A 14,364-nucleotide genomic window follows, 5' to 3' on the forward strand; every position below is an offset into this window, starting at 1 on the left:
TTATAGACCCTTGGATATAGTACAGATATTACTTGTCTTTTTACTCCCAACACCTGTCCAGGTGATGAGGTTATTAATAAATGAGGAATGAATGAGGAATATTTTCTGGCAGCGCGGACAACCATTTGCAATTTGCAATCTTGCCACCGGGTGGTGGAAGAGAGTTAAAATCCAGGGGACTGGGTTTGAGCCACGAAAATCAAGTACAATGTTCCGTGAGGTGTTAAAAAAGATGTTAAAAATGAAAACTTAGACAATTAGAATTGTATTTAAAATATTTGTTGCAAAATATTCAAAACTCCCAGGAAAAAGCTTTGATGCTGCCTGTGGCACTGCAGCGTCTTTCATTTCCCTAGTTGTCACTATTTCTTACCCCTCCTGCTGTTTAGCCTGTCCCCCTGGTGCCCTCTGTGGCCTCTGCTGCCCTTTATGATACTGTCAGGCTTCCCTTTCTTCCTTCTAACCTAACTGCTTTACAAAGAGATGAATGAATGCATGTCCTCGGAGTGACCCAGGGTTGGAGGCCACCTCTCTATCCTTGTTGTTGCGATGACTCTACTGGTGGGATTTCATCACAGGGGAGGGGGCTAGGTATTACCAGGCAGAATCTTCCAGCTGTCCTTCATATCACCCCAGCAATTGTCCTTTCGTTCTGGACCAAGCTAGAACCTGCTCAGAGGCAAAGCTTGCCTCTCCAGGCGTGAGGTTCTGGGCTGGCACTCTTGACCTTCATCCTCCCCTCCTTGAATGGATCTGTCCCAGAAATGGCCTCTATCCTGGGCTCTGATTCTGTTTGGAAGAGCTGTAACCGAGCTCTTCATACCTTAAATACGCTGTGATCTTGGTCAAGTCAATCAGCCTCTGGGCTTCAGTTTTGGTTCAGGGCATGTAGCACAGGGCAGTACTTTGTCCCAGAGTGCCGCATTACTACAAAGCCCGGATGGGTCTGACTTGCCCTGGGTTATGTTTATGAGTGTGTTATGTTACAAAAGTGGAGGGAGAGGAAGGAAGTTCGGGCTCCTACTTCTGGAATGGGATTGGTGGAAAAGGGTATTGGGTCTGGGTCCTAAGATGCGGAAGGGTCGCGAGGAGCTGAGTTCCCGTTTGCCTTGTAAGGACCCCACTGAGGGACCTAGAGTCAAGGGGAAACAGTATCAGTGATGTTTCCATGACTTTGAGACTAAACCGTGCTTGTCTGTCTGTGGCGGGCGCCTCTGGGGTCCTGCACTTGACTAGATGAAGCGTCCACACCTGACGCGGCCGCTAGCATTGTCAGTGCTCAGGCTTCACAGAGCCGACGCGCTGTCCCCGCGACCACCTCCGATCCGGCGGGGGCTCCTTCCACCACCGCGCAAGCCTGGATTTCTCCGTGAGGAATTGGGTCGAGGGAGGAGGGGGCTTGTGGGCAGGAACGGAGCCAAATTTGGGGAGGCGACAGGACCGGTTCCTTCCAATCCTTAAAGGCCTCCCGAAGGAGGGGGAATGTAGGGCTGACTAACTGAAGGCTGACGCCGCAGGGCTCTAACCCGCGGGCAGCCCCTCCGTTACGCACGGGACGAGTGCGGCGTGCCTGGTGCTAGCGGCGCGGGGCGGGGCTGCGCGGGGCAGGCGCGGGGGCGGGACTCGGGGGCGGGACGCGCCGCTGGCTCTGACAGTCAGCGACGCAGCGCGCCTGCTCTGGCTTTCTCCTCTCCTCGCGCGCCGGACATGACGGGCTCACTGTTCAAGGGGAACTTTTGGGTAAGTCGGCGGGGTAAGCGACCCATCGCCGGGCTCGGGAACGGGGGCTCCGAGGGGAGACGTGGGCGCCTGCCCAGTGCTCCGGGGCAGAACGCGAGGGGAGGCACCGCCGCCGGCCCCTCTCTGCGCTTCCCCCAGCCCACCGCGCGCCCGCGGGTCCCCGGGATCCGGTTCCTAGGCTCCCCCTCGGCCGCCCGCGCCCCCGGACACTGCTGACGGGTGTAGTCTTAGAGTCGGGACATTACCCCCTCATCTCATGGGGAAACCGAGACCCAAAAGGAGGAGTCACCCGTCCGGGGAGAGTCGCCGGTGGCCCCTGAGGCTGCGCTGTGAGCGGATTTGGGGGGACGTGAGGCGCAGAACGTGGGGTGAACTTCGCCAGGCTGATCGGCTTTTCCAGGTCCGCGGAAACGTACAGCCTGTCCGAGCCCCATTAGCTCCCGGCTCGCCCCGGCAGACAACCCTAGAGGTGTTATCTAGCAGAAGCTTTGCCGGGTTCTGCAGCTCCGCTTCCTGAGCCTCTCCCTGCCTTTGCCCCCGCCCAGGGGGAGGTCGGTGCGTGTGTGAGACCCTGCGAGGTGGTGGGGACATCTGAGCCCGAGGACGGGCCCAACCAGGAGGCAGCAGTTCTGCCTGCCCCTCTCCCTCTGTCCAGTCGTCTTCCCCCCGTCATCTGACTGCGCAGGTGCCCCTCAAGGGTCTGTACCCCCTCATTCGGAGGAACCGCCCTCATCCCTTTAAGGCAGGAGCAGAAAGTCAGCACGTCTCCAGACTGACCCAGTGCTGCCAAGCCGCCCCAGCTCCTTACTTGAGACCCTGATTGTCCCCCATTCAGCCTCATAGCTGCTTAGCAGGTTCCTGGCCCCTATCTAGAGCTGCTGGGTAGAGAAACCTGGCCCTGTAACCTTCGGGACCCAGTTTAGACCCTGCTTTGTGAAGTCCCTTTTCCTGGAGATTTTGAGGTTCTCCTGGGGCACTGCCCACCTGTAGGGTGCAGCTCACCGCCCCCACCCCCCACCCCCCTCAGCTTCACAGAGAAGGTGAACAACCTCGCAGCTGTCCCCTTGAAGAGGCCTGGGAGTTCTTTGGGTAGAATAAAGGACTTCTGGGTCCCATGACAGGCATTGTGGGAAAAAGCAGGGTACAGAGACCTGCCTTACTTCCCCTCAAAGTGTAACACTCTCCCGATTTGGATTCCTTTTATTTCCTTTTCTTCTCTGATTGCTGTGGCTAAAACTTCCAAAACTATGTTGAATAAGAGTGGTGAGAGTGGGTAACCTTGTCTTGTTCCTGATCTTAGAGGAAATGCTTTCAGTTTTTCACCATTGAGGATGATGTTGGCTGCGGGTTTGTCGTATATGGCCTTTATTATGTTGAGGAAAGTTCCCTCTATGCCTGCTTTCTGCAGGGTTTTTATCATAAATGGGTGTTGAATTTTGTTGAAAGCTTTCTCTGCATCTATTGAGATGATCATATGGTTTTTCTCCTTCAATTTGTTAATATGGTTTATCACATTGATTGATTTGCATATATTGAAGAATCCTTGCATTCCTGGAATAAACCCCACTTGATCATGGTGTATGATCCTTTTAATGTGCTGTTGGATTCTGTTTGCTAGTATTTTGTTGAGGATTTTTGCATCTATGTTCATCAGTGATATTGGCCTGTAGTTTTCTTTCTTTGTGACATCCTTGTCTGGTTTTGGTATCAAGGTGATGGTGGCCTCGTAGAATGAGTTTGGGAGTGTTCCTCCCTCTGCTATGTTTTGGAAGAGTTTGAGAAGGATAGGTGTTAGCTCTTACAAAAAAACAAACAACCCAATCCAAAAATGGGCAGAAGACCTAAATAGACATTTCTCCAAAGAAGATATACAGACTGCCAACAAACACATGAAAGAATGCTCAACATCATTAATCATTAGAGAAATGCAAATCAAAACTACAATGAGATATCATCTCACACCAGTCAGAATGACCATCATCAAAAAATCTAGAAACAATAAATGCTGGAGAGGGTGTGGAGAAAAGGGAACACTCTTGCACTGCTGGTGGGAATGTGAATTGGCACAGCCACTATGGAGAACAGTATGGAGGTTCCTTAAAAAACTACAAACAGAACTACCATATGACCCAGCAGTCCCACTACTGGGCATATACCCTGAGAAAACCATAATTCAAAAAGAGTCATGTACCAAAATGTTCATTGCAGCTCTATTTACAATAGCCTGGAGATGGAAACAACCTAAGTGTCCATCATCGGATGAATGGATAAAGAAGATGTGGCACATATATGCAATGGAATATTACTCAGCCATAAAAAGAAACGAAATTGAGCTATTTGTAATGAGGTGGATAGACCTAGAGTCTGTCATACAGAGTGAAGTAAGTCAGAAAGAGAAAGACGAATACCGTATGCTAACACATATATATGGAATAAGAAAAAAGAAATGTCATGAAGAACCTAGGGGTAAGACAGGAATAAAGACACAGACCTACTAGAGAATGGACATGAGGATATGGGGAGGGGGAAGGGTAAGCTGTGACAAAGTGAGAGAGAGGCATGGACATATATACACTACCAAACATAAGGTAGATAGCTAGTGGGAAGCAGCCGCATAGCACAGGGAGATCAGCTCAGTGCTTTGTGACCGCCTGGAGGGGTGGGATAGGGAGGGTGGGAGGGAGGGAGACGCAAGCGGGAAGAGATATGGGAACATATGTACATGTATAACTGATTCACTTTGTTATAAAGTAGAAACTAACTCACCATTGTAAAGCAATTATACTCCAATAAAGATGTAAGAAAAAATAAAAAATTGAAAATTAAAAAAAAACTAGTGTAACACTCAGTTTTCAGATCTCTGCTCAGTGTCTTCTCTTCCGGGAAGCCTTTCCTGACTGCACCCAATAGCACATGTCCTGTTCCTTCATAGCATCTGTCAGCTTATGGTTTTGAGTTTGGGGGCCTACAAGCATGTGAGCACCTTGTGGACAGCTGTCGTGCTGGCTTTCAATGCCACTGCCCCTTGCACAGGCTGATGCCAGTAGGTTCTCAGCAAACAGTGGTTGAATGAGTACAGTGGGTCTGTAAGGCTGACAGGGCATGTAGTGGGGTGAGAGCTGTGGCCTCCATCCTCAGAGGTCTCCCAGGCCATAGGAAGGCAGCCCCCCAGCTGCTCCCAGTGCAGACCTGCAGGAGTGGTTAGGGAAGGGGGGAGACGTGAGATCTGTGTTGGGAGTTAGAGGTAGGGTGAAAGTCCAAGGCAAATTTCTGGGTTTTTACTTTCTTTTTTTTCCCTCTGAGCTTTTACTTTCAGAAGATATGAGATCCTGAGAGATAGTTTGCAAAGATATCTTCCATCTCTAATTTCCTTTACTTTATGTCAAATAATAAAAACAGTAATAGCTAATATTACTGTGTATAGAGTCTGTGGCACGCACTGTTCTAAACACTTTACACATACCACTCATTAAGTCTCACAACTACCCTTACTGAGTATCCCATTTTACAGATGAGGAAACTGAGAGGCAGACAGGTTAAGCAACATTCCCCAAGTTTGTAGAGCTATTAAATAGTGGAGCAGGACTCTGCATAGACCTGCTCAGTGAATGCCTTCAACGAGGCTGGTGCTCAGCGAGAGTGTCCCTTTGGCACTGCCAGAGGTAGATGATGGGACATCATTTGACTCTTCATGTGGATATCTTTCTCCTTCATCTCCAACCATGAGCTCCTGGGAGGTTTGCACTGGCTCCCACCATCCACTGAGCCCCCAGAACTGCGATGGTGCTTTGCATGTGGATGCTCAGGAATCAGGGAGATGGGACAGTCAGCCTGGATTTGGGAGAAAAGGGGCAGAAGGGAAACTGTTGGAGACCTCAGGGGCTGCCTGCGATGCTCTCACACTCTCAGGGGTGGGGGTGGGGAGCAAGGCTGTTGTTATCACTGAGGAGATGGCAATAACTTTCATGCTTCAAGCACAAGAAGGTTGTGATTACCTAAGGTAGAAAACTTTGGAAACAAGGTGGGTATCAGTTGAGTGAATTTAATAAATATTTAGGAAAATACCTTCTCTGTATAGAGGTGGCATTTGCAGTGGTTAAGACCATACTCTTGGGTTGAAGGTAGATTCCTCATTAGGAAGCCGGCAGGGAGGGCGGGCTTTGGTCTTGAATGCGTGTCCTCAGGGGTGTAGAGGGCAAAGGGGTCAGGGGATGGGAGAGTCTAGCAGGAGTGAAGAAAACTGGGCCAGGGGTAGAAAGGGTCTGTTCCAGGATGGAAATCATAGGGAAGGGACAGGAGACAGATGAGAGGAATGGCAGAGGGTAGAAGAAGTCAGAGCCACAGGACAGGGTCACCAACTGAAGCTGGGCAGTGGGAGAGAGGAAAGGAGAGCTTGAAGGAAGCTGTGTGTAAGGTGAACAGGAAAATGAGGTGTGGACCCCAGAAATAAGGAAGTCAGATGAGGAACTGGTTTGTGGGGAGGGAAGGAAGAGGAAGCAGAAGCGGTATTGACAATAGGCAGGCCAGGAGCATCCTGAACCCCCCATCCGGCCCCCACCCCCAGGACCATGCCAGGGTTGCTGGATATGGGGAGGTCTTGGGGAAGGAACAGGGTGCCAAACAGCAAGGTTTGGGGGTATTTTAATATTTTAACAGCCAGTACAAACACGTCAGTGAGTGTGCTCTGATGTCAACATTCTGGGTTTGAGGGGCTGGTGGAGATGGCCCCAGTACCTTGGAAAGAGTGTCCAAGCAAGACAGTGCACGGAACAGCATAACGTGCAGAAGCAGAGATTATGAGGTGGCCTGGCCAGGTTTGAATCCCGGGTCTGCCCCTTGTAGCTGGGTGACCTTGGGCAGATTACTTCAACTCCCATACTCAGTTTTTCCATGTAGAAAAATGAGGACAATACCAATGTCTACGCTCGAGGACAATACCAATGTCTACGCTCTAGGACTGTTGTGAGGATTAAATCAGAGTTTAGTACGTGCCTGGCGCATAGTGAGCACTTGTGATTGTCAACTATTATCAGCACAGAGGTGACAAAGGAAATGGGTGACAGTTACTCGAGAAAGAATCAAGAGATAAGAGGTCCCCAGAGAAGCACTCTTGGTGACTACCTGTATTTTGGCAGGAAGAGAGAGGGGTCAGAGAAAGAGAGGCAGAGATGTAGGGATTCAACCCTCACAGGAGCCATCACAGGGCCAGGAGAGGAATGTTCCATGAAAGTTGAGAGACCCATGGTTAAATTACGTAGATGTTCCTGAAAAGGTATAAGTCAGCGCATACTTTACAAATAATCTTATTCAAATGCCCCATGGAGAGCTTAGTTAAAGGAACCTTTCGGTGGATTTGTTTGAAAAGAGAATACTCAAGTGTTCTTTAAAACTGGGATCGTCCCCAACCAAGTTTGCCTGACTCGGACACAACGCCTGTGTGCTGTTTCCCTCCCAGCAGTCATGTGGCTAAGCGGTGCTGTTATTTATTCTGGTTAATGCTGGTGGTACCTTGTCGGAATAAGACGGGGACCATGGATGTGGTTTCCAGGGCTCCAGGGAAGGAGGCCGCAGAGGGAAAGTCCCAGCCTTTGGCCTGTGATCCATGTAGCCCTGCACAGGTGACTGTAGAACCTGCTCCAGAAGAGCAAGATGTCCTGCCACAGGAGAGCCCCACATTCCTCACAAGGGTGTGAGGCCCAGCCTGACCCTGTATGTCCTCTAGACACTTATATTTTGACCTGGTCTTCCTGATTCTTACGGCTCTTGGCCCAGACCAGCTTCCTACTGTCTGTCCTGCACTCTTCCCACCCCAACACCTGCAGTGGGTGCGGCCTCTCTGCTCTGCCTGGTGAGTGACCAGGGGAAGGAGCTTGCTTATTGCCCCTGGCCACCCAGGGCTGTCCCTCTGCTTCAAACCTCTGGCCACTTTGGAATCTGGTCATTCTGGGTATTACCAGAGCTTGAGCTGGTGCTGCATCTGGCTTTGCTCCTTGACTTTTCTCTATACAGTATGGGAGGGTGCTTTTTTTCTTAAATAAACAAAGAAGAAAACAGGTTATCACACAGACCCTTCATGCTCACCCCATGTGGTTTTTTGTTTTTTTTTTTGCTGTACGCGGGCCTCTCACTGTTGTGGCCTCTCCCATTGCAGAGCACAGGCTCCAGACGCGCAGGCTCAGCGGCCATGGCTCACGGGCCCAGCCGCTCCGCGGCATGTGGGATCCTCCTGGACTGGGGCACGAACCCGTGTCCCCTGCATCGGCAGGCGGACTCTCAACCACTGCGCCACCAGGGAAGCCCCCCATTTGCTTTGCTTTTTTTTTTTTTTTTCCCATGTGCTATTTCATACAATGTATAGGCTGTTGCTTTTCTTTTTTAATCCTCTCCCTTGGAAACCAGTCCCTAGAAACACACCAGGAGGGCTGTTGTCCTGCCTGGTGGCAAAATGCAAGGCAAAGTCATTGACGATTGCCCCCTCCAGTTCATTCTTCCTAGAGCAGCCACTGGGGTCTATCTTTAAAATAATTATCAAAATCCTTTTTTCTTGTTTTGGCTTCTTTAAAATTTAATAAGAGGCATGGGACCTACCTTCTAAGGAAAATACGAAATTCTTATTGAAATATATAAAACAAAATCTGACCAAGTAAAGAGGAAACAAAAGTTTGTTAACAAGCCTTAAAAAAATCTAGATGATGCAAGCACATTCCTTAAATATCCAAATATTTCCAAAAGGCTTATAATGAAAAACAATATAGACATTATTTATGTTGTCACAGCATGTAAAGATTGCTTTATTTTGTTTGTTTTTTGGCCGCACGGCTTGTGGGATCTTAGTTCCCCCCACCAGGGATTGAACCCTGGCCCACAGCAGTGAAAGCATGGAGTCCTAACCACTGGACCACCAGGGAATTCCCACAGCATGTAAAGATTGTTTAGTTTAAAGCTAAGTAGTATATTATGATTAGACCTCCATTCTTATCCTTCCTGGACTTTCTTTTTTTTTTTTAATTTAATTTAATTTATTTTTTTATAGAGCATGTTCTTATTAGTCATCAGTTTTATACACATCAGTGTATACATGTCAATCCCAATCGCCCAATTCAGCACACCACCATCCCCACCCACCCGCAGCTCTCCCCACTTGGTGTCCATACGTTTGTTCTCTACATCTGTGTCTCAGCTTCTGTCCTGTAAACCGGTTCATCTGTACCATTGTTCTAGGTTCCACATACATGCGTTAATATATGATATTTGTTTTTCTCTTTCTGACTTCCTTCACTGTGTATGACAGTCTCTAGATCCATCCACATCTCAACAAATGACTCGATTTCATTCCTTTTTCTGGCTGAGTAATATTCCATTGTATATACGTACCACAACTTCTTTATCCATTCATCTGTCGATGGGCATTAAGGTTGCTTCCATGACCTGGCTGTTGTAAATAGTGCTGCAATGAACATTGGGGTGCATGCGTCTTTTCATATTATGGTTTTCTCTGGGCATATGCCCAGTAGTGGGATTGCTGGATCATATGGTAATTCCATTTTTAGTTTTTTAAGGAACCTCCATACTGCTCTCCATAGTGGCTGTATCAATTTATATTCCCACCAGCAGTGCAAGAGGGTTCCCTTTTCTCCACACCCTCTCCAGCATTTGTTGTTTGTCGATTTTCTGATGATACCCATTCTAACTGGTGTGAGGTGATACCTCATTGTAGTTTTGATTTGCATTTCTCTAGTAATTAGTGATGTTGAGCAGCTTTTCATGTGCTTCTTAGCCATCTGTATGTCTTCTTTGGAGAAATGCCTATTTAGGTCTTCTGCCCATTTTTGGATTGGGTTGTTTGTTTCTTTAGTATTGAGCTGCATGAGCTGTTTATATATTTGGGAGATTAATCCGTTGTCCGTTGATTCGTTTGCAACTATTTTCTCCCATTCTGAGGGTTGTCTTTTTATCTTGTTTATGGTTTCCTTTGCTGTACAAAAGTTTTTAAGTTTCATTAGGTCCCATTTGTTTATTTTTGTTTTTATTTTCATTACTCTAGGAGGTGGATCATAAAAGATCTTGCTGTGATTTATGTCAAAGAGTGTTCTTCCTATGTTTTCCTCTAAGAGTTTTGTAGTGTCCAATCTTACATTTAGGTCTCGAATCCATTTTGAGTTTATTTTTGTGTATGGTGTTAGGGAGTGTTCTAATTTCATTCTTTTCCATGTAGCTGTCCAGTTTTCCCAGCACCACTTATTGAAGAGACTGTCTTTTCTCCATTGTATATCCTTGCCTCCTTTGTCATAGATTAGTTGACCATAGGTAAGTGGGTTCATCTCTGGGTTTTCTATCTTGTTCCATTGATCTATCCTTCTGTTTTTGTGCCAGTACCATATTGTCTTGATTACTGTAGCTTTGTAGTATAGTCTGAAGTCAGGGAGTCTGATTCCTCCAGCTCTGTTTTTTTCCCTCAAGACTGCTTTGGCTATTCAGGGTCTTTTGTGTCTCCATAAAAATTTTAAGATTTTTTGTTCTACTTCCGTAAAAAATGCCATTGGTAATTTGATAGGGATCGCATTGACTCTGTAGATTGCTTTGGGTAGTATAGTCATTATCACAGTATTGATTCTTCCAATCCAAGAACATGGTATATCTCTCCATCTGTTGGTATCATCTTTAATTTCTTTCATCAGTGTCTTATAGTTTTCTGCATACAGGTCTTTTGTTTCCCTAGGTAGGTTTATTCCTAGGTATTATATTCTTTTTGTTGCAATGGTAAATGGGAGTGTTTCCTTAATTTCTCTGTCAGATTTTTCATCATTAGTGTATAGGAATGCCAGAGATTTCTGTGCATTAATTTTGTATCCTGCAACTTTACCAAATCATTGATTAGCTCTAGTAGTTTTCTGGTGGCATTTTTAGGATTCTCTATGTATAGTGTCATGTCATCTGCAAACAGTGACAGTTTTACTTCTTCTTTTCCAATTTGTATTCCTTTTATGTCTTTTTCTTCTCTGATTGCCGTGGCTCGGACTTCCAAAACTATGTTGAATACTAGTGGTGAGAGTGGACATCCTTGTCTTGTTCCTGATCTTAGAGGAAATGCTTTCAGTTTTTCACCATTGAGAATGATGTTTGCTGTGGGTTTGTCGTATATGGCCTTTATTATGTTGAGGTAGGTTCCCTCTATGCCCACTTTCTGTAGAGCTTTTATCATAGATGGGTGTTGAATTTTGTCAAAAGCTTTTTCTGCATCTATTGAGATGATCATATAGATTTTATTCTTCAATTTGTTAATATGGTATAGCACATTGATTGATTTGTACATATTGAAGAATCCCTGGGATAAATCCCACTTGATCATGGTGTATGATCCTTTTAATGTGTTGTTGGATTTTGTTTGCTAGTATTCTGTTGAGGATTTTTGCATCTATATTCATCAGTGATATTGGTCTGTAATTTTCTTTTTTTGTAGTATCTTTGTCTGGTTTTGGTATCAGGGTGATGGTGGCCTCATAGAATGAATTTGGGAGTGTTCCTGCCTCTGCAATTTTTTGGAAGAGTTTGAGAAGGATGGGTGTTAGCTCTTCTCTAAGTGTTTGATAGAATTCACCTGTGAAGCCATGTGGTCATGGACTTTTGTTTGTTGGAAGATTTTTAATCACAGTTTCAATTTCCTTTTCTGTGATTGGTCTGTTCATATTTTCTATTTCTTCCTGGTTCAGTCTTGGAAGCTTATACCTTTCTTAAGAATTTGTCCATTTCTTCTAGGTTGTCCAATTTATTGGCATAGGGTTGCTTGTAGTCATCTCTTAGGATGCTTTGTATTTCTGTAGTGTCTGTTGTAACTTCTCCTTTTTCATTTCTAATTTTATTGATTTGAGTCCTCTCCCTCTTTTTCTTGATGAGTCTGGCTAATGGTTTATCAATTTTGTTTATCTTCTCAAAGAACCAGCTTTTAGTTTTACTGATCATTGCTATTGTTTTCTTTGTTTCTATTTCATTTATTTCTGCTCTGATCTTTATGATTTCTTTCCTTCTACTAACTTTGGGTTTTGTTTGTTCTTCTTTCTCTAGTCCCTTTAAGTGTAAGGTTAGATTGTTTATTTGAGATTTTTCTTGTTTCTTGAGGTAGGCTTGTATAGCTATAAACTTCCCTCTTAGAACTGCTTTTGCTGCATCCCATAGGTTTTGGATCATCGTGTTTTCATTGTCATTTGTCTCTAGGTATTTTTTGATTTCCCCTTTGATTTCTTCAGTGATCTCTTGGTTATTTAGTAACATATTGTTTAGCCTCCATGTGTTTGTGTTTTTTACGTTGTTTTCCTTGTAATTCATTTCTAATCTCATAGTGTTGTGGTCAGAAAAGATGCTTGATATGATTTCAATTTTCTTAAATTTACTGAGGCTTGATTTGTGACCCAAGATATGATCTATCCTGGAGAATGTTCCATGTGCACTTGAGAAGAAAGTGTAATCTGTTTTTGGATGGAATGTCCTATAAATATCAGTTGAATCTATCTGGTCTATTGTGTCATTTAAAGCTTCTGTTTCCTTATATATTTTCATTTTGGTTGATCTGTCCATTGGTGTAAGTGAGGTGTTAAAATCCCCCACTATTATTGTGTTACTGTCAATTTCCTCTTGTATAGTTGTTAGCAGTTGCCTTATGTATTGAGGTGCTCGTATGTTGGGTGCATATATATTTATAATTGTTATATCTTCTTCTTGAATTGATCCCTTGATCATTATGTAGTGTCCTTCCTTGTTTTGTTCTTTATTTTAAAGTCTATTTTATCTGATATGAGTATTACTACTACAGCTTCCTTTTGATTTCCGTTTGCATGGAATACCTTTTTCCATCCCCTCACTTTCAGTCTGTATATGTCCCTAGGTCTGAAGTGGGTCTCTTGGAGACAGCATATATATGGGTCTTGTTTCTGTATCTATTCAGCAAGCCTGTGTCTTCTGGTTGGAGCATTTAATCCATTCACGTTTAAGGTAATTATCGATATGTATGTGCCTATGACCATTTTCTTAATTGTTTTGGGTTTGTTTTTGTAGGTCCTTTTCTTCTTTTGTGTTTCCCACTTAGAGAAGTTCCTTTAGCATTTGTTGTAGAGCTGGTTTGGTGGTGCTGATTTATCTTAGCTTTTGCTTGTCTGTAAAGCTTTTGATTTCTCTATCGAATCTGAATGAGATCCTTGCCGGGTAGAGTAATCTTGGTTGTAGGTTCTTCCCTTTCATCACTTTAAGTATATCATGCCACTCCCTTCTGGCTTGTAGAGTTTCTGCTGAGAAATCAGCTGTTAACCTTATGGGAGTTCCCTTGTATGTTATTTGTCGTTTTTCCCTTGCTGCCTTCAATAATTTTTCTTTGTCTTTCATTTTTGCCAATTTGATTAATATGTGTCTCGGCGTGTTTCTCCTTGGGTTTATCCTGTATGGGACTCGCTGTGCTTCCTGGACTTGGGTGGCCATTTCGTTTCCCATGTTAGGGAAGTTTTCATCTATAATCTCTTTAAATATTTTCTCTGGTCCTTTCTCTCTCTCTTCTCCTTCTGGGACCCTTATAATGCGAATGTTGTTGCGTTCAATGTTGTCCCAGAGGTCTCTTAGGCTGTCTTCATTTCTTTTCATTCTTTTTTCTTTATTCTGTTCCGTGGCAGTGAATTCCACAATTCTGTCTTTCAGGACACTTGTTGGTTCTTCTGCCTCAGTTATTCTGCTATTGATTCCTTCTAGTGTAGTTTTCATTTCAGTTATATTGTTCATCTCTGTTTGTTCTTTCATTCTTCTAGGTCTTCGTTAAACATTTCTTGCATCTTCTCGATCTTTGCCTCCATTCTTTTTCCGAGGTCCTGGATCATCTTCACTAACATTATTCTGACTTCTTTTTCTGGAAGGTTGCCTATCTCTGCTTCATTTAGTTGTTTTTCTGGGGTTTTATCTTGTTCCTTCATCTGGTACATATCCCTCTGCCTTTTCATCTTGTCTTTCTGTGAATGTGGTTTTTGTTCCACTGGCTGCAGGATTGTAGTTCTTCTTGCTTCTGCTGTCTGTAGTGTTGGAGGGTCTCCTGCAGAGGCGGAGGATGGCTTTGGATCACTGTGGGAACGACACTGACAGCAGAAGTTCTCTTCCTGGTCTTTCTAATTCCTGTTTTTGAGGGGACATTATTCATCTTTATCAGAGGCTTTTTTTTAATGCTCCAGTATATCAGGTTTGTTTTTTTTCCCCACAAACAGTTTATTCAGATTGGACTTTCACAGTGAATGTAGAATTCTGAGTTTGGTGTCTCAGATACCCATTATGGGAACACATGCGCAGATAAATACACATAGTTAAAGTTAATTCTAAAGTCAGAAAGACTTGGTTTGTGCAAACTTGGTATAAGTGTAAATGGTTGCATGTTAATTTATGGATTTTTCTGGTAAAAGCAACTATAGGTGTCATCAGCCAGTGAAAGCAAAATATTGTTACTTCCAAATATATACAATATCCAAAGCACCTCTATTTGTACAGCTAATAGGTAATTTTGTAATTAATATTTGTAATTCTCATTTACTATCTCCTAAATGTAATCAGATTGCCCATTTTGGTACATGTTTTGTTACAGCATCAATATCATCTAAGTTT

At 44.5% G+C, this 14,364-nt stretch overlaps 1 protein-coding gene across 7 annotated transcripts in view; it reads left to right on the forward strand.

Annotated features, from left to right (window-relative positions):
• The first annotated feature begins 1,673 nt into the window (after window positions 1-1,673).
• PSTPIP2 (proline-serine-threonine phosphatase interacting protein 2) overlaps window positions 1,674-14,364 on the forward strand; it is a 114,839-nt gene continuing 102,148 nt past the window's right edge. For 5 of the 7 annotated variants that reach the window (XR_003794621.1, XR_003794625.1, XR_003794623.1 and 2 more), the window contains exon 1: window positions 1,676-1,740. Coding sequence is in view for 3 of the 7 variants with exons in the window: in XM_029230551.1 (XP_029086384.1) it covers window positions 1,708-1,740 (33 nt within the window). In the remaining 4 variants the exon portion in view is untranslated. Of the gene's footprint in view, window positions 1,741-14,364 lie in introns of all 7 variants that reach the window. The other 2 variants (XM_029230527.1, XM_029230563.1) reach the window with 2 other exon arrangements.

The sequence above is a fragment of the Monodon monoceros genome, unplaced genomic scaffold (assembly GCF_005190385.1).
Source record: "Monodon monoceros isolate NGI ecotype Baffin Bay Population unplaced genomic scaffold, NGI_Narwhal_1 Super_Scaffold_1, whole genome shotgun sequence".
In the NCBI taxonomy this organism is placed as follows: domain Eukaryota; kingdom Metazoa; phylum Chordata; class Mammalia; order Artiodactyla; family Monodontidae; genus Monodon; species Monodon monoceros.